The sequence below is a fragment of the Mastacembelus armatus genome, chromosome 10, assembly GCF_900324485.2.
Source record: "Mastacembelus armatus chromosome 10, fMasArm1.2, whole genome shotgun sequence".
Lineage (NCBI taxonomy): Eukaryota > Metazoa > Chordata > Actinopteri > Synbranchiformes > Mastacembelidae > Mastacembelus > Mastacembelus armatus.
The window spans coordinates 12,265,843-12,285,027 of record NC_046642.1 but is presented as its reverse complement, the minus strand read 5'-3'; the positions used below and the strand labels follow the sequence as shown (position 1 = coordinate 12,285,027).

General features: G+C 38.9%; 1 protein-coding gene across 1 annotated transcript in view; it reads right to left on the bottom strand.

Moving 5' to 3' along the window:
- Window positions 1–218: 218 nt before the first annotated feature.
- dock2 (dedicator of cytokinesis 2) overlaps window positions 219–19,185 on the bottom strand; it is an 81,754-nt gene continuing 62,787 nt past the window's right edge. Inside the window, exons 27-51 of the mRNA XM_026331254.2 lie at window positions 15,424–15,522; window positions 15,188–15,282; window positions 14,225–14,303; window positions 13,993–14,093; window positions 13,685–13,743; window positions 13,150–13,298; window positions 12,780–12,865; window positions 12,382–12,538; window positions 10,774–10,814; window positions 8,585–8,675; window positions 7,547–7,657; window positions 7,000–7,089; window positions 6,006–6,110; window positions 5,320–5,461; window positions 4,976–5,057; window positions 4,703–4,787; window positions 4,448–4,534; window positions 4,081–4,257; window positions 3,251–3,334; window positions 3,006–3,143; window positions 2,370–2,497; window positions 1,874–2,075; window positions 1,591–1,696; window positions 808–956; window positions 219–603 (exon numbers count right to left, since the gene is read on the bottom strand). Of these exons, the coding sequence (XP_026187039.1) occupies window positions 541–603; window positions 808–956; window positions 1,591–1,696; window positions 1,874–2,075; window positions 2,370–2,497; window positions 3,006–3,143; window positions 3,251–3,334; window positions 4,081–4,257; window positions 4,448–4,534; window positions 4,703–4,787; window positions 4,976–5,057; window positions 5,320–5,461; window positions 6,006–6,110; window positions 7,000–7,089; window positions 7,547–7,657; window positions 8,585–8,675; window positions 10,774–10,814; window positions 12,382–12,538; window positions 12,780–12,865; window positions 13,150–13,298; window positions 13,685–13,743; window positions 13,993–14,093; window positions 14,225–14,303; window positions 15,188–15,282; window positions 15,424–15,522 (2,706 nt within the window). The 3' untranslated portion in view covers window positions 219–540. The remainder of the gene's footprint in view (window positions 604–807; window positions 957–1,590; window positions 1,697–1,873; window positions 2,076–2,369; window positions 2,498–3,005; window positions 3,144–3,250; window positions 3,335–4,080; window positions 4,258–4,447; window positions 4,535–4,702; window positions 4,788–4,975; window positions 5,058–5,319; window positions 5,462–6,005; window positions 6,111–6,999; window positions 7,090–7,546; window positions 7,658–8,584; window positions 8,676–10,773; window positions 10,815–12,381; window positions 12,539–12,779; window positions 12,866–13,149; window positions 13,299–13,684; window positions 13,744–13,992; window positions 14,094–14,224; window positions 14,304–15,187; window positions 15,283–15,423; window positions 15,523–19,185) is intronic.

Below are 19,185 nucleotides of genomic sequence, written 5' to 3'. Positions count from 1 at the left end.
TTGTTACTACAGTAAGTAGTTTCACATAAACATAAACACAGTTTGTTAATCCCAGTGATATGTGAATTTAGTAGACTTTCTTGTTTGTTGCACCGGTGCCGAAGCGTTTTGGCAACATGTTTCTGTTTAAAGTCCTTTGAGAGGACAAGGTAACCTTTGTGCTTTATCAAATTATTATTTTCCCATTAACTTCAGTCAGTCACAACAATGCCAAAAACTGTATAATAAGAAGCTTTTTAATCAAGCGTGTCAGCGGGAAGGTTTGTGTTTGTTCATTCTTGTAGAAGCAGAATTGATTGAAAAGCTCTAAGATGGCATTTAGCTTCACTGGGAATCATTTGAATTACCAGGAAAAAGGTCACTCAACAAAAATAGCCTTTATTGATGGGTAAAATCAATTATATTAGGGCAACAGCAACAGTGAGAGTGACAGGCACGCTGAGGGAGTGACTGCATAATTTTGGCTTTGGTGCCAGGTTTAGGCAAGAAAATGCAAATAATAATCAGTACAGGAAATAAGAAATTAAAATACTTCAGATTTCAGAAATGATTTTTACTGTTTTTGGCTGGATCACCAGACTTCACATCCTCCGATTTGCAGCTCTGTTGAAATAAAAAATGCATGATGTAAACACACAGATTATTCTCTCTTAGGAGTAAAAATGAATTATGTTTATCTGAATGTTAACACTGGTGTATTAAATGCCTAACTAATACACATCAGTAGATTTTGACAGGAGTATTGATTTAATTCTTGAAAGTTAGGCAGCTGCTTCTCTATGGGACTGAATTAAATGATGGTCTCACCTTAGACTTGAAGAGGAGGTTAATGACTCCCTTTGAGCGTCTGTCAGCCGTTCGGTCAGAGGTCATGCAGACAGACATGCTCTTGCTATCCCTCCTGATTCTGGTGCCGTCCGCCTCCTCTGCGGCCCCCACCACCGCCAAGGACAGACCTTCAGACAGAACCAGCTGAGGATTTAGTGGTTGTGTCTCGCTGATTAGCAGCTTACAACAAAACCTCTGCCTCTTCTTTCAGCCAGACAATATTTTGTAACTAATTATACTGCTGCAGCTGTTCTGAACTGTTTGCTCTGGCAACACTGGTGGCACTATGTGTATGTTCAGTGAGGCTGTACAGCCTGTAGTCAGTGGTGCTAATCAGAGGGATTGTATTAACACCACAGTCGATGCTGGATCAGCTGGTGTGGTCCAACATGGCAGGATGCCAGCGAAACATCAATGAATTATAGTCCGATGCTCTTTTTTGAAGTGCAGGGTTATGTAACTGCAACAAGGAGCTATAAACTGGATGAAACTGCTGCCCAGTTCTGAAAAATTACAACTTATATTACTGATTTGCTAATTTTCCACTTTACACCAGAATCTGTGTTAGGTCAGGCTATTAGTGCCACATCACCCATCTCGCCAAATTGGTTTTAACATGCACTACAAGGGCATTTTCCTGCTGTGATATTTTGAATGTCTTTATAGTCAGCTTACCAGAACAGGCATCATGAGTTTAAACTTGAGGGTGTATGGGTTTTTTACAGTACATGTTATGGCGCCAGGTGAATTTGTGTGGGTCACCTGTGATGGCAGGCAGGGATCTGGAGTTGGCATTTGTCAACGATACATTTCCTTCATTTGGACCGGACAAGTTGGTGTCACTGCGGAATTCCTGTTTCTTGGACAGCTAGAGGGAGACAGAGATCACAGAAAACTCAGCAACACTTCCAGATACTCAGCAGTGTATTAAACCTCCTGTTAGGTGTTGCCTTTCCAAGTCTTCTTCTCTTCTCTTTCTGTTGTGTTCCTCATATTTTCTCCTCTCTTATCCCACAATTTCCTTCCAACTTGAGCTCATTCATACCCGTCTGCAGTCCAAAGTATTTGTCCTCTCTGTTTCCTCTGTGATGAAAATCATGCTGCTCCTCAACTTCTTCTTCTTACTCCTCCTCATTTTGACCTCTGCTTCGCCCACTGTCATCACCATCTCCTCCACTGTACTAACGCTGCCGCTAGAGCGCTGCAGGCTGGAGGACCAAGAGATCGGTGACTCAGGGGGGAGTTCCCTGGGAGGAGGCAGGGATAGTAAATAAGTTAAAGTAGTTTACTGTTGATTATCATATCTATGTTGTCCTGGAGTGATTTTTTTTTTAAACTAGGAATACATTAATTATAGTTTGTGATGAGATTATAGCATATGTGACTTCATGCCATTGATTAGGACACACCTGGAGCCATTTTATCACAATATAGTTCATGCATCATGTAGACCAGATATGTCATTCTTGAAATGCATTTTAGAGTTCTCTTTACACCCTAGACAAATTCATTTGTCAGCACATGTAAATATGCTAGAGTACCTGTCTGCATAGGGCTTGGTTGGAGTGCCACATTCAGATCCCTGCAGTGAGGAGATCGAAATGATAGACTGACGGATGGAGCGCAGCATGGACCGGGGACGAGTGGACTTCCGCTCATCCAAATCCGGCTGGTGAGAGAAACAGTGAGACAGAGAGCTGAACAATCTGTCAACTGAAATACAGAGTACAGTACAAACAGTGGCCAGTGGCAGTGGAAAAAAAAAGCAGAAGTGCATCGTTAAAGACTATACGTGTAAAAGATAGTTACTCTTAAAGTTATACTTAAAATCAGCATATTAGCCCTACTCATCATCATTAGTGTAATCTCCCCTGAAGGGCAGAGCCAATTTACAAGTTAATCACCATATTTAGCTCACACAGACCCCCCAATCCTGTTCTGGTTATGGAGAAACTTAAAGGTACAAATCCCATATCAACACTGTTCTGTGAGTACTTTGATCTATAAAATCCGCCTGGGTCAGCTCATTTGCCGCTTAATTAGCACGGCTCTACCACAGTAACTCTGTGCCCGCATTAACGTTTTGGTTTACAGAGAAACACCATGTATAAAACTCTTAAAAACTCTCATTTCCCTGCTTCTTTTCTCTTCTCTCATCCTTTTGTTGCCGTTCATACCAGCTCTCTCACTCCATACTCCTTCTCCACTTTCTTTTTCAGTTGTTTGAAACACTCCTCCATGCGGTCGTGGAATGGACGCAGGTCGTCGGTGACCCTCTTCCCATGAAGTTTGATCCCCCCTCCCAGTAGTGGGATCTGTAAATACAAACGATTTGGCGTCAGCAGAACATCCATGTAAAAGGAACACAGCTACTTGTGTTGTGTTTCTGTATTGGTGAAGTGTGTGTTGGTTGTTTCACTACCTGCCATGCGATGAGGTCTTTGAGGCGCAGCAGTTTATCTCTGTCCTCTGGGTGCTGCTGTGTGTACTCCTCAGTAAAGAACGCCTGATACCAATGAAATATTAAAAACTCCTTTAAGAAATGACAGCTATAGATTTCACCCGCTCAAGCAGTTTGTAAATGAATAACTGGATTTTCCACCTACGTGTGTGGTTTCTATGCACACTGATCTCTCTCTTATGCTGGATATCATAACGCTGGTGTTTGAAGGTGAATGCTAATAATATTTCCAGATATGAGTTAATCAGACTTTAAACCATTCATCGCATTTAATGCTATTTGGATTGCAGAAATAAAATCAGGTTTAGAGGCAGAGGAGGGATATTGATATTTGAAACTAAATAAATGCAAATCAGTTTAACAGGAGGGATGAATAAAGCAGTCTTTTAAGCTCACGTAACATTTTAGGTGCCTCATGCGTAAAATGTTGTTGAAATGGTGAATCTTCCACTACAGTGCCTTGTTAAAAAAATATGCCTTACACAAATTAAAGGGAATCAGTTCTTGTATAGGCCAAAGTCAAATTCAAGCGATTAAACTTGCATGTGGACAGTAAAACTACTATTGACGTACTATTACTACAAAACAAAAGAACCAGGTGGTCTAGGAAGCATCACCCCTGGAATATATACAGATATACTTAAATAAATCATTATCAGTGGTTTAACCTATAATCATCAAAGTCCACTAAACACTCACAGTTTAGTGATAACATCACCCTTTTTGACATAGGAAATGCTGTTATAAAGGACTATAAAGTCAGCTAGATTTGATTGTAGATTCTAGTTTACCTTTTCATACTTGGCAAAGCCTCCCATGACCGCTGGATCCACAATGCCATTGAGCAACATGGAGAGGGGGTTGATGGGAAGGCTCCAGTCAGCCTGGTATTGGTTAATCATGGTCAGAATTTTCTCGTTGGTGGACTCCATGGTTTCGATGGCGTTCTCCAGTGGAGACAAGGTAGTCTTGTGACACAGGCAGAATACAGTTACAAGGGTGCAAGTAAAGTGACAGAAGATTAAAAATGTGGAAAGAAGGAAGGAATCAATGAAGGTTGGGAAAGGAAAAAAAATAAGATGGGAAACACATCAGCTGTAGTCCACAGCAAACATACGAACCAGAAATGGAATCAAAACACACCCACTACAGACTTACATGTTTCATGTCAGTAGCCTCAAACCAGCGTAGGATCCCTGGCAGCTTATACACAGTGGTGAAAGTTGTTCGTTCAATCCACATAGACTAAAACAAGAACAAGGATAAAGGATAAATAAAATCCTATCACTTTATAGCACAGAATCTAATGTTTCTCAGAATAATAATGCAAGCATACAATAGCTTTTGAACTACTCTCACACTCCCTGCAGTCTGATACTGTACATCTTTTCACATTTTAAAAAGTTAACTCACAGCAAACTCATTGTTTGGGTCCACAGGGCCTTTCCTCACAGGTCTGGAATAGTGAAAACGCTGCACATAGTTGGACTTGTAGAAGCTAAAGTATATTGTGTAAGAAAAGGGAGACAGACGGAGTCAAACAGAGGAAATAATAGAAATAATTTCCAAAAGAAGGAAATGTGGCATTATCAAAAAACAAGTGGATTCTTCTTTACTGTTAGTTTATCATTTCACAAACATTGACATTTTACTTTATGCAAATATGATGAGTTACACAGGACTGACTTGATAATCTGGTCAGGGACAGGTTTGTTCTTCAGGCGAGGAGGAATCTCAAGGACTGGCTGCACAGTAAAACACTGAATATCTAGTTCAGATAACTCAGAAATAAAACAGCACACCATGATGCACAGTAGCTGGATAGTGTATAACCTCTAGGTTTAATATAGAGATACAGCAAAAAAAAGTACCACAAAAGTAAACTAAAATTACATGTAAATTCAGCCTAAAACTGTCTGGATGAATAAATCTAAAACCCAAACCAAAGATCCCATGACTCTTTGCTCATTTACTCAAATATGGCTGTACATTTGTTTGTTTTCATGTGTGTTATGCTGCAGATAGGATACACTGAAGTGGAGAGTTCCTGATATCGTCTCCTGGGATGGTGGTTGTGTTTAGCCGCACAGCGCTGGGGAACTGGCTCATCAGCTGGTTCTGGAAGTCCTCTCTGCGCTCATACTCCTTACCCCGATGGATAAAGACCTTGTTCTGAAGCCATGGGAAATTAACTGGTGTTAATAATAATAATAATAAACCCAAGACCCAAATTATTCATTAATCTTCATAGATTAATCACTATCTTTAAATAGAATGGTGGATTTAGAGCTGGCAGAGTTTTTTTTTTTTTTTTTAATTTCAGTGTTCTGCCCCACCCTCCAGCTGAGTCACTGACTTTATCATACTCCTTACCACAGCAGATCAATGCATCTAATAAATACAGGAGCTACAGTATAAAGAGTATAAAGAGTGGAACAGTTTATTTCTGCAGTTTGCTGAAATCCATAGATCCACAATGTTCAGATAAGGTACTTTATGTCCCATTGTGTTAGCCATTCTGCTGGTGCGTTTAGAAACATGCTCACTGATAGTGCTGATAATGGGTTGGGGGGGGGGTTGAACTATTTGTTCAAGGAAGGGGAGAGTCACTGTTAATTATGTTTATTGTGTGAATCTTTGTATATCTATTCTATGAAAATTCTTTGTTAATACTCTTTTTTTTTTATTCACAATAAACAGTAACATGAACACAAACCCTGAGAAATGGAGGGTAGCCCTGTCCATAGTAGCCCACTGCAAAGTAGTCTGGCTTAGGCCTCAAGATCTTCATAATGTTCTCATAGAACTTGGCTTGTTTCTCCTGCAAAGACAGAAACAGAGGATGCATTCAGAGGGGAGTTCAGATGTGCACTGTGTGCAATCACAGCAGCTTTATCAGCTTGTGCTGATGACAAAGCTACGCTCAGCAGAATGCTGGGCCTTTGAGGGTGATAGATGTAGAAAAAAAAGTGCACACAATCCAAGGGCAATATTTGTCATTTATATAACAACATAAATTCAACATTAGCTGGGAGAGCCACTGCTGCAGTCATATAAACAGTGAGAGAGACTTTTCCATTGTTGGGAAAAGTGTCATTCCCTGTGGGCAGGAGAAGAGAAGAGCTGAGTGAAGGGGAGACAGAGGAAAAGGTGGTGCTAAAACACTAGACAGACTTTTGAATATAGACAGAATCACTTCTTCTGTGGTGCCAGATCAAGAGATGAAAGAAACAGACTAAGGATTGAGAGGACAAAGTGAGAAGGGTTTGAAGATGCAGATGATTGACAATGAGGAATCACACTTTTGGGGTCATATGGTAATTGTGGAAGCTCCAACAAGACTTCTTCAAGAAATCTTTATTTAAAAGGAGAATCTGTCAAGTAAGTATTCTTTTTTAAAAACATGGATGGATGGTTGTGCTGATATATGGTTCTAATGGTTGAGTGTGTATAGAATGAAGTTATGAAAACATCTGTGCAATTTAAAACTTGGATTGGCTGGTGGACATTTTGCCTAGATGTTATAAAAGCCAATCATTACTTATGAATTAAGATGCACTGGAACTGAACCATGATATTACTGCCATCAAATACCTCAATACATTGCCTGAATTAAACCCATCAACATCTATAAAGGTAATTCAAGGGATGAAATGCTGATCAGGATCACAGTGCAGAAGGTATGAAGGTCTGAGACAGTCATGTATTACCAGCCTCTTGCTGAGTAGCTCGTAGTCAAAGATCTCATTTTCGTACTGTTCAGCTAGTTCCTTACACAGAGTGATGGCCTCTTCCCACATCTAAACACACACATACACACACGAGAAAAGAGACAGAAGTGTCCTTCGTTACTCCATCTGCTAATAAATCGGCAGCAGCTGTCGTGGTGGGAATTCATCTCATGAAAATCTCTATTTCCAGGTCTCCAGAGTGGAGGAAATGTGTCTGTCACTGCTTCAGAGAACAGAAAGCACACATGGAGAATACAAAATGAATGTTGCACCAACACACCACACAGACACTATGGCTGCATGATTGCAACACTCATCCATTAAAATGTATGATGCAGGATAAACATTTTCCAAAATAAAAGTCTGAGCACTGAATGATGATCTTATGGATGTTTTTTTCTTTCTTCCAATTTAAAAAAAAACAACTTTAAAGTACCGTGATCTTTTCGGTGTTATATTAATTTAAAAATAGCAAAACCTAATTACAGTATCTTACATTTCTAAAGGCAATAAAAGCGATACTGACCTTGCCCTTGTCAAAGTAGTCAATGATGGTGTCGTAGAGTGTTTCTTTAAGCTGCCGCTGGGTTTGGGAGCCGTGGAACTCAAACTGGGGGCTACACATCTCATCTGACCACTGTAATAGAGATGGAAAGGAAGACAGAAATGTAGAGAGGACAAAGACAAAAAAAAAATATGAGGTATCTGTGAATGTGTAATTTTATTTTGCAAAAGCAAACAAAAAAAAAAAGCTGCAGCAAGAAACAACTCTGTTTTCTTGTTCCATTTATCATTATGTAAAAACAAGAGAGAAGAACTAAAAGATTAAAGTTTTTGTTATTGTAATAAATCAACATTAGTTCTAAGGAGAGTACATGACAAAACAGCAGAATAATGCTCATCTATTATAGTAATGAGCCAGTAATTCATCTTCATAAATTACACTGAAATGAATAGAGAAATCAGACAAAAACATACTTAATGATCGCCAAAACTGTCTGCTTAGGATGGTGAGGAATATGATTAGAGCATATTGTGTGTTACAGTCCAGTTCTTTTCATTAATGTAAAAAGGGCATGACAGAACTGACACTGGGTGTTTATCTCCAGATTAGAAAAAACACCACAGAGTTCAAAGGATCTTATGATACTAGGGAAGAAAATAGGAAGCAAGAGAGGCCCCTTTAACTCTGGGCCTTTCTGCGAGATTGTAAGTGTCCCATTAAAGAGATAAAGAGACAGAAGAGGTCAAAGACACCCACACACATGCATGCAAAGACATTATTAGACAATACTGAACACACACACACACATACGCTCACACGCTCACACACGCTCACTGCATCAATCACCATGGTGATCAGGCAGCGGTGGCCGATGCCATGCCATAAACTAAACTCAGCGCTTCATCATTTGGAGGCCAATGACGAAACAACCATTTATCAACTAATAAAAAACTGTCTCATTGGTGGCAGGCAGACTAGTGATTAGGCTGAGCATAACACTGGCTCCAGCATTAAACAACAAAATAACACTTTATAAGTGCCTGTGTCTGCGTGTCCTACCTTGAGCAGGCGAGAGTGGAGCAGGAGTGTGTATGCTGCCTCTGTGTAGTTTTCACCCTCCAGGTGAAGGTCTCTCAACTTGTAAAGGTACCTGAGCACACACATGTACAAAACCACTGAGTCACACGGGTCAAATTCGTTCAACATGCAGCATATAGATTACTCCACTAGATGCCACTGTTGGGCAAATGAAGTACACATACTGTATGTATCAGTCTCTTTTGCTTTCACAGTCACACATACACACACAACTGCATATACCCCCAAATAGGAACACAATATATTATGGACATTCAACAGGACACACATGCATACAGACAACAACATGATTCAGCATATGTTTTTGTAATGGATGTTACAGATGTTTAATTAAAGCTGAATACTGCTGTATTAGCCTAACAAGAGGGAGATGGATCATTGGGCTGATAGTGAAATATCTTACTCTTTTACTACTGTTTGATTCTTTCTCTTTTTATCTCCCACAGTCTGCCACTTAGCCAGAAGCTGGATTTTCCTCTCTAGTCAAATTTGGTGCTTTGCCTAAATGAAGTGTCTTTCCTTCTCTTTTTCACCTCATCTCATATTCTCCAATCAGCTTCACGAGGTGGTCACCTGAACATCTTTCCAACAGTCTTTTCAAATTTCCCACAAATGCTGAACACTCATGGGCTGCTTTTCCTTCACATTGCAGTTATCCCAAACCATCTCATTTGGATTTAGATAGAATGATCTGATGTCAGAAATATCTTACACAGCCTGTAGTTGTGTTTTGGGTCAGTGTCCAAATAATGGCCCAACTGAACCAGATAAGAGAACGTGTCACTGCAGAATGTTGTGCCAGGGGTTCCTTTGCAGTAATTTGCCCATGAAGACCTAATTCACAGTCTTCTCCAAACAGCTGATGTTGAGATGTGTCTACTACTCTGGCTCTAATCTAAACTGCTGATAACTGGCAAGTTCTGAGACTGGTACCCTAATGAACTTATCCTCTGCACCAGCGGTAAGTCTTGCTCTTGCTATCCCGGAGCCGTCCTCATGAGACCTAGCTTCATCATAGAGTTTAATGGCTTTTCCCATTGTAATTGAAGAAACTTTAAAACTTTCTCCACACTGACTGATCTTCACGTCTTAAAGTAATGAGGGACCGACGTTTCCATTGATTAGTTACCTACAATATGAATTACTACATTAGTCAAATAGGGCGATTGGGTGCTCTGCTAACTCCGTCTGCACGCCACCAATGATGGTCTCAAACACATAAAGAAAACAAGAAATCCCACTATTTAACTTTTGACAGTGTTAATTAAAAATAATTCAAAGTGACTACCTCATTATACTGATTAAGATATTGCTGACAGTGTGCAAAGCTGTCATCAAGGCAAACAGAAGCTCCTTTGATGAAAATATTTTAAATTTACGTTGACACCTTTTTGCTTACTACATTATTAAATGTGTATTATCTCATGGTTTTATTTCAAGCATCAATTTATAATCATAATAATAATCTAAACAAAAAAGTTCCGTCCACACTTTTGACCAATACTGTAAATGTGAGCTATTACTCAAATTTAATTTTCCATAATTCACACACTAAGTCATAACCTAATTATTTTTGCAGCTCAATATTCACACATGGCCTGTAGTAATATGGCTAGACCTTCATATAAGTGTGTGATAACATAAATCCATTGTTTAACGTGTTTTTCTATTAAATAATGTTAACATTTGCCGACATTAACTAGCAAAAGAGCCAAATGTTACTGTATTCTCCACAGGACATATGGAGGCAGATGATGAACCACAGTACTGAGCTCACATTTACACATTACAATACATCTACACTGTTAGTCATTGCTAGAAATGTACCATGGGGCCTGACAGAATCTGTGTTCTCTTTCGCTCTCTCTCTCTTTCTTTCTTTCTCTCTCTCCTGCTGTCTCTCCACCTCTCCCTCCCTCACACCCACCCTGTCTCTCTTTCTGCTCGCCCTCCAGTCAGACCAAGAGCTGATCCTGTGGATTTTGACATTAATTCAGTGAGACTCATATAATCCCTTGTCAGATTATAGAGCCACAAATACACTCACACACATACACACACACATGTACACACATTAAGACACATGCATGCATGCATACATAATAAGCAAGCACAGGTTAAATGTATACCATGTCGTATTCAGCACATACCTGATATACATCCCTTCACGATTTATGTCCTTGTAAAAGTTCTACAAAATGAAAAGGACATGTTAGAGTCCGTCTATAAGTGTATGTGAGACAGACAGATTTTCCAAAGCATTTTGAAGCAGCACACTGACTGAGTTTATAATTCTGTAATTTTACAGCATGTGGCTGTGGACTGTTTTAACTTCAGTAAGCAAAGTGTCTGCTGAAGACTGCTCATCTACATGAAGATTAGATGTTTTCGCTCACTGACTCTACTGTGACACATTTTTTGAACATACAATGACACAATCAGCAGAGCTAGTATCACTTCCTATGCATCCTTCATAACCGACAGCACAGACGTTTGCAGAGGTTAATTTAGTCTGAGCTGTAGGTGTGTTTCAATGAGTGTATGTTTGTGAATGTAATATAAAACGTGCATCTGCATGGGAAAGTGCAGTAAACACTTATGTGATTGTGTATGTACTTTGTAAGTGAAGTTAGCCTGGAGGCTAACAACATACATAAACACCTGCTAGCCTGGAGAAGAGATTTTTTTTTTTTCCTGGCCAAAAAAAAAAGTAAAAAAATAGCTGGACAGATGCTACAATCTACAGTTTTAACACATCTGTTGTGTGCCAGCAACCTTACCTCCTCAGGGAGACAATAACACATTACAAGATAAAGACAAACCTGCATCTACTTCTCGTTAACTAATCCTCCCAAACCTTAGCATCTAAGAAATATCATGAAAATGAATATTCTAGGAAAGACTTCAAATAAATATGGTCGGTGCAAAATAAGAAAGTCAGAGTTTGGAAGAGAAATTACATGATTTAATTTGCTGTGGAGATGATCTTATGGTGGGTAAATGGGAGCCGTTACTAATCTGAGAAAACCATGGTGCAAAATCTGATTAGGAGATCACATATAAGAAAGGATGTGGAACAGAAGGGAGCTGATGCAACCGTCTGCAAACAGAGACCAGACACATAGATGAATCTTTTCCTTTAGATCAATCAGCACACAAATTAAATGTGGAAAATAAATACAAAGACCTTGGCAAGAAAGACACGACATAAAATCAGTGTTTCCTAATGAACTCTTCAATCAGCGTGGCTCTTTTGGTATGGATGAGACTATTGACTGAGGTTTGTATGGAACAACCTCTCTAGTCTCTTCTTGACATTAGTCTTTAAATTAATAATGAGTTTATTGATGTCTACATAAGTGTTGGTGTATGTGTGTGGGGGATCAGTACCTCCTTGCTATGGGGTTCAACACTGCAACTACAAAGTACAATACATGAATTTTAAGGGCAGTATCAATGAATGCAAATCTATTGTGACACTCTGGGAGATTTTTAAAGATTCAACAAGGATGAGTGAAACATGAAGTAAACAAAAAATGATGCAATTCATTATGGAAAAAAGGTTCACAGGAATCTGGACTCAAGATCCCACTTAGCCCTGAGTCCCCATTGGTTACTGCCATTTATGACAGCCCACTTGAACACCTTTGTTGTGGAGGAGCGATTTGTAAAGCTGATCAAGCCAGCCGGAACATGAAGCCGGCAGCAATAACAACTCAGCCAGCTAACTAGTGCATTTCAAAGAAGGTGGGACATACCAGAAGATTGACAGTGCAGCTCATGCGGTTGTTGCGGCTGTCGTCGCTCATCACAGTGCGGTAGTCAAGGAGACGAGTGAGGAGTCCCTTCACCAAGGAGACAAAGTGCTGCACCTGTGGCCTGAGCGTGGGTTTCTCGGCAGCACAGTCCAGCAGGCTGGCAGACAAGCATCCGAGTTAATCAACAGAAATGTCGACGAAGGTTTTGCCTTGTTATTCAGTGCTTAAGTGCTGCAAGTTTTCTCAATGTAATGTATTGCTATGAGACCAGCGTGTCAAAAGTTACTTCCTCAGGCGATTGTGATGGTCAGGATAGATGTGTATTTAGTATGCTATATTTGTCAGGCATCACCGACTGCTGGAATTGTGCTGCTTTATACTATAATACTCAGGCCTACATGGTCTCCAGTAGCTGCATGTATCGCTCGTCGCCTCCTCCACCTTCCACCTCATGGTCCAACTTCAAAATAATCTCATTTTCAAACTGCAAAAGAAGAGAGCCATGAGAAGAAAGCAAAGAGGGAGACAAAAGGAAGAGGAGAAAGAAGGAGAAGAATAGAAGAAGAAATCAATTATGCGGGGATAATTAAGATGTCGCTTTGACTCGGTGGAGAGCACAATGTGTCTGTGCAAGTGTTTTTGTGCAAGTGCAGAAAGTGCAGTTTTTTTTTTTTAATTTCTAAATGTGTCAAAGGCTGTAAATACCATATGTCTCTGCTCTGTTTCAACATGTACATTATACTCACATGTTCCTGTATGTGTCATTACCTTGTGGAAGTTTCCAGAATGTGCATGTTCACAGGTTATCATGTCAAAGAAGATGGGAATGGTGGCTCTTCTCAACTCCTCCTCAGGGATTAAAGTCATCTCCAGGATGGGGCCCACCATGCCAGGGATGAAACAGATCTTATGACTACCTGAATAACATATACAGATGTGAGAAGGGCAAAAAAAAAAAAAAAATCACATTAACAGGGCAATGTTCTCATGGTCACCATGTTTGCCCTCAAATAGGCTCCACAGGTCTTTGTGCACCAAAACATCCTAATTCAGGATTTCAAGATTTTTTTTCCCTCAGCAATAAGAAGTCTGAGCTCTACTTCTGCTTGCCAAAATATATTTTTGTACATGCAGGATTCTCAGATTACAGATGTATACCATGAATTGTACTTTTAATGTAATATGTTATAGAAAACTGTGAAGCCTTGTTATGGTTCATGACCCAGGTACAGTATATCTTGATATGATGGCAAACAGGCATAATTGCATAGTGAGATGCAGTAAACATCCTTGATTTTATTACCTAGTTTGTACCACATGTCACGTATAGCAAAGCCAATGAGTCTTCTCATATCGCCATATCTTAAAATAAGAAGAGAGAGACCCAATTCACAGAAACAGAAAGAAAGAGAAAACAGTTTAGAAACATTGCACTGAACAGCACAGTGAGCACAACACTAATCGGCCCCAACATGAACTAAACTGAATGTTTATCTACAGGCAAAATGGGGCATTAATAGGCAGTGGGGGTGTAAACAGTAAATTTAGACTCTAAAATAGATCAAAAATCGCTGAGTGTTTGAGGGGTAAATTATATTGCAGTTCTCTCACTTGGCCAGAATCTTGTTCCTCTTGGTTGGTGAGAAATGCTGAAGCTGCAAAGATTCCTGGGTAATAAATGCCACCGCCAAGTGGAAATAGTTATTCCACAACTAGAAGGGAGAAAAAGGTGGATATAGGGTGAACAATTGAGATACATGTTAAAAGGAGCACAGGTACAAAACACAGATGCTGTCAAAGCCTTAACTGTAATTATACAATTGTAATGTGTATTTACACTTACCTGTACTTCAAAGTCATTGTTATTGAGGAACTTTTGGTTCATTGTGTCAGCATAGGTATTGATGGCTCTCAGGAACACTCTAATGAACAGAAACATACACAATACTGTATACAAACACAAATTATGCCAACAAAGTAGCATTGGATCAGGTGAAATAGAAGATTATGTGGCAAAAATAACTTCCCAGTGTTGTAGCTTAATTGCTGATGATTCATTTATGAATAAACAGAATTTGTCAGTGATCACAAATGCAAACTATTTTATGAAACCGTTTCAGCTGCACTAACTCATAGCTTTATACTGCTATTTCAGACAGACTATAAAATTGCTTCATATTCAAGCCTTCTGTCACAATGATAGATCATGATAGCAACTTAACACACTGTGTGCAGGTCTAGCAGAGTTGTGACTATATGAATTTCTAAAGTTAAGTAGCAGATCTGCTCCCAATTTCTTTTCTGCTCCAACACTATCTATCTATCATTGTTATCCAGAGCTGACTGTCATTCCCTCTTTTAAGTGGGACTTTTTCCTTGTAGCTGCACATCGCTTCCCTTACCTCAGTCTGCAGAGCTCCTTATCAACCTGTCTTTACCTCTAGCTCATCCCCACTTTTACCTATTTGCCTTTTCTCTTCCTCTAACACAGGTTTTGCCTCCCCTCTAGCGCACATCACCAAAAAAAAAAAAAAAATGCACCCACGGCTTCGCTCCATCAGCTCACACATACAGACATATCACACATCAGCTGTTTTCATAATTGCAGTCTTGAACCCAGCTTTGCTATCTTACACTTATCCCTGTGTGGGGTAGTGGAGGCACAAGTCACTGCAGATGTAAACAATCCTTTAAAATACTCAGGCCCAACAGTTGGTCACTAAACAGGCTACAGCAGGATAACTGGGACTACTGTAGCTGATTGAAGGTTCAAATCCTGGGCCTTTGTGTGCTTACAGTACATTACCTGTTCTGTACCATGATCATGGCCATCCAGTCTGAGGAATAAACATGCTTTCCTATCAGGTCCTTGAAAAGTAGGAAGGACTCCATCAGGAAGTCCTGTTGTAAAATGGATAAGAGAACGCTTTAAGTTTATAACCAAAAAAAATCAATTTATGACACATTGTGCTTGCATTTTTATATTTTACTATACCACTGAGGCGTATTTAACAAAGTCTGCATGCGGCTGTGTGCACCTACCACAAGATCAGTGGTTCCAGTGAAGGTTTCTATGTATGTAGCATAGTGACGATCATCCATCTGGCTGAGGATGGCTGTCATGCAGGCAACCACCTTGGACTGTAGATGTAAAGCATGGAAGAAGGCAGTGGGAGGTGGGGGGAAGGGGGTAGAGATGCATCATTACTTTTTGGGCAATGTGCAACTTCTCTTAAGTTAAGTGCTATGCATCTAAAGCCAAAGACAATTAAACCTCTGAAGCGTTAAAATCATTTTAAAGCAAAACCTCAGACCAGTTTTGTCTTTTGCTAAACAGTATCATTAAAAAACTCCAAGATGCATCGTCATGTACTTCCTACATGACCCAGAACAAAAGGGCAGTGCCCTGAGCAAGAAAAATTGTCATGATGTTATTTTTTTAAAGACACTGTATGCATTAACAAGCTGTTACTACAGTGACATGCTCAAATTAGCATAATTACTATAAACAAACACAATAATTGCAGTTGTGTTTGTATAAATTAAGTTCTAAAGTTGCTTCCATCTGGTTCAGATAGATAGATAGATAGATAGATAGATAGATAGATAGATAGATAGATAGATAGATAGATAGATAGATAGATAGATAGATAGATAGATAGATAGATAGATAGATAGATAGATAGATAGATAGATAGATAGATAGATAGATAGATAGATAGATAGATAGATAGATAGATAGATAGATAGATAGATAGATAGATAGATAGATAGATAGATAGATAGATAGATAGATAGATCGATCGATCCTAAAAACAACAGGTGAAAATGAAAGGAAAGGAAAAGGAAAATTACTTTCTTTTTGTAAAGAAGGGGAGAAGACAGGATTACATGTATAATATGAGACAGAGCAACCCCAAATAGTAGGTTCCCGTTCAGTGAATGCAAAATGTGGTCATTCATTTTGGTGTTAAATTTACTGCAGGTTTTCAGTATTGGACTTTTTAATGAGGTATTAAATCCTGATTACATGCACTTAACTTTGAATATGGCCCAAGGTGACACCACACAAACACAAAGAGAGAAGAGTAACAGAGACAGACAGTGGGAGAGTCAGAGACACAACTAAATGGAGAAGAAACAAGCGATATTGTCTGTGGAAGTAAGGCCGCGAAAGATGAGGATAGGCAAATGAAAAGTTTCAAAAAAGTTTCTAGTTTTAAGTGTGTGTGAAAATGATTTATGCTGAGAAAAACACCCTGAGTTGGATTAGAACAGAAAATCCATAGAAAATTTAACACTAACTTTCAGACTGTGAGGCTAAGAAAGAGAAAACATGGAAAAGAGCAGTGGGCAACAGAGAATAAAAGAGAAAATGACACTAGTCTGCACTGACCAGAATCAAGATAACCAGTGACATTATATAAACATAATTTGTCATTCATATATCATGGCCATATGAGAGAGTAACAAAATATTGATTGGTTAGTCATCCAATCATCAAATATTCTTTCTCCATGTTCACTTCCTGTTGTATCCCTATATACATATTTCTATTCCTGTCCTTTGTATGTTCAGTGCACTCAAGTCATTTATCTGTTGACAGCCTAAAACATAAATATGGAATGGCGTAAATAAAAAATATAATAGAAAATACAAATAGAAAATGATCTGCAAAACATAATATTGATGTTTTTCTGATCCTTCCCCCTGTTGTTCTTGAAGTTTGCATATATTTTTCAGTCCCTGGCAGATGTGCAGATATTTCTACTTCATCTTAGCAGCCAGGTGATGGGTGAAATTATCCCCCAGAGACCAGGGAAACACGAGACAGAGATGAAGGATGATGGATTGCTAATTGAAGAGGAAAGACGAATGGCATCGAATGTTAGAAACAGCTTTCATCTGATCAAAACAAGCAGTGTGTGTGTTTGTGTGTGTGTGTGTGCTTTCCTGCATTCTAATAAGAAAACATGCTGTTTTCCATCGCAAAAGCATAGTTTTAGAGCAAATACAAATGTAGGCAAAGACACACTCTAATAAAGGAAGCAAGTGTTTTATTACATAAACAACGAGAGTGCATAGCTATCCTCCTCCCAAGTTTCTTGTAGTGCAGCGACACCATAGGCCCCATATAACAATTTCAAAAACAGTGTATTTGAGTAGTAGGTATGGTAATACAATGTCTTAAATGACTTAAATCAGTTGTGTTGATCTGTTAATTAATTAACTTGTGTGTTACCAACTGACATAATATAATTAAGATGAATTATTATAATTATTTTTTTTCCCCAGTGAAACACACTCTCTTTTTTAACCTCTATTGTTTTTTTCCACTTCTCTTTTCTGCCTCTTGTTCCCATCACAGGTTTCATCCTTAAATTTGCTGGGAAATCAATTTACTGCAGCACTAAAGTAGTGAGTAAGCACTCCAAGTAACAATTACTAAAAGAGAGAACAAAGTTTAGTTTGTCTTTAAACAATATATATTTTGTCCTAGAGCCACTAAAACTTTATTGAAAGTAAAAATAGGCCTGGAAACAAATACTGTTAACTGACATTCCTGAGAGGTTAACACAAACTATTTTAGGCTGGCGGGGCACCACCTGCTGAAGCAGCTCCGAAGAGGAGGAAGAAATTAGGAATTTAATTTTAAATTCCCAATCTGTTTTTAATAGTCTGTCTCCTCTGTTTCCATGTACCACTTAAACTGTTAAAAAGAATAAAAGAAAACACCGGTCACACTGCACCAAACAGCTGACACAGAGAGAAGACGACAGGCAGACTGTAGGAGGACTCTCCTGAGGGTTTACACTCGCTGTAACATAATTAACCTGCTGGCTGCTGCTTATTTGCAAACCTGTGGTTCGCTTGCACACAGTGCTGTGTATGAATCACATATGAGTAACAGGTTACTTATGTTTCATCAGTCACTTATTTTAGTGGGTATATCCAATGGAAGCCTAAAAGGATACGCAATGATTTTCAAGCTGAAATAAAGCACAATCCCAAGGCAGAGAAATCTAGATCTTGTGATTATTTGTGTCAGCTATAAATTCAAGTGTTTGCTCTTGGAACAATATCTGTCAGAAATATTGCCCAGAGGCATAATCAGCAGCAGATCAGTTTCAGTTATTATATGACAGCAGCAGTGGTACGTGATGACGAGCAAATGAATGATTTGTTACGTCCATTTCACCAACATTTTGCAGATAAACGCACTAAGGTTAATGTTCAGGTATCTGTATAGACAGATTCAGACTGACATCCTAAATTATGATTAACAGACATATACTACTAATAACATATTATACAGTACATCTTAATGCTGAGCTATTTAGCTGTCAAATATATATAAATATAATATATGATGTACTAATTTCGCTGCAGGCTGAGAGCGTGCACTTTAAGTTGTGTAACGAAGGAAGAAATTGAATTAAGTCATAAAACATGGTCATGACATTTATACTTAAAAGTCTCACACTATACTGTAAATGCAAAAATGACAGAATATTTAACACAGAGTCAAAAACACTCCTGCACAGATAAACAGATAATGTTAAAATCATTCAGGGATATGAATAAGCAGGTTATGATCTATATTATCTCCTCAGCAGGATTCACACCAGGATAGGCCATAACAGGAAACGGCGTTCATGTAAGTCTTTCTTTCTTCTTCTCTTTTTCCCCTCTCATCCTCTCCTTCATTTTTTGCCTCCTTGCTGTGTAATGGTTGATAAATAACAGGATTAAGAACGCACACTCACACACGTACTCACCAGAACTACTCTCCCGTTATTTTTG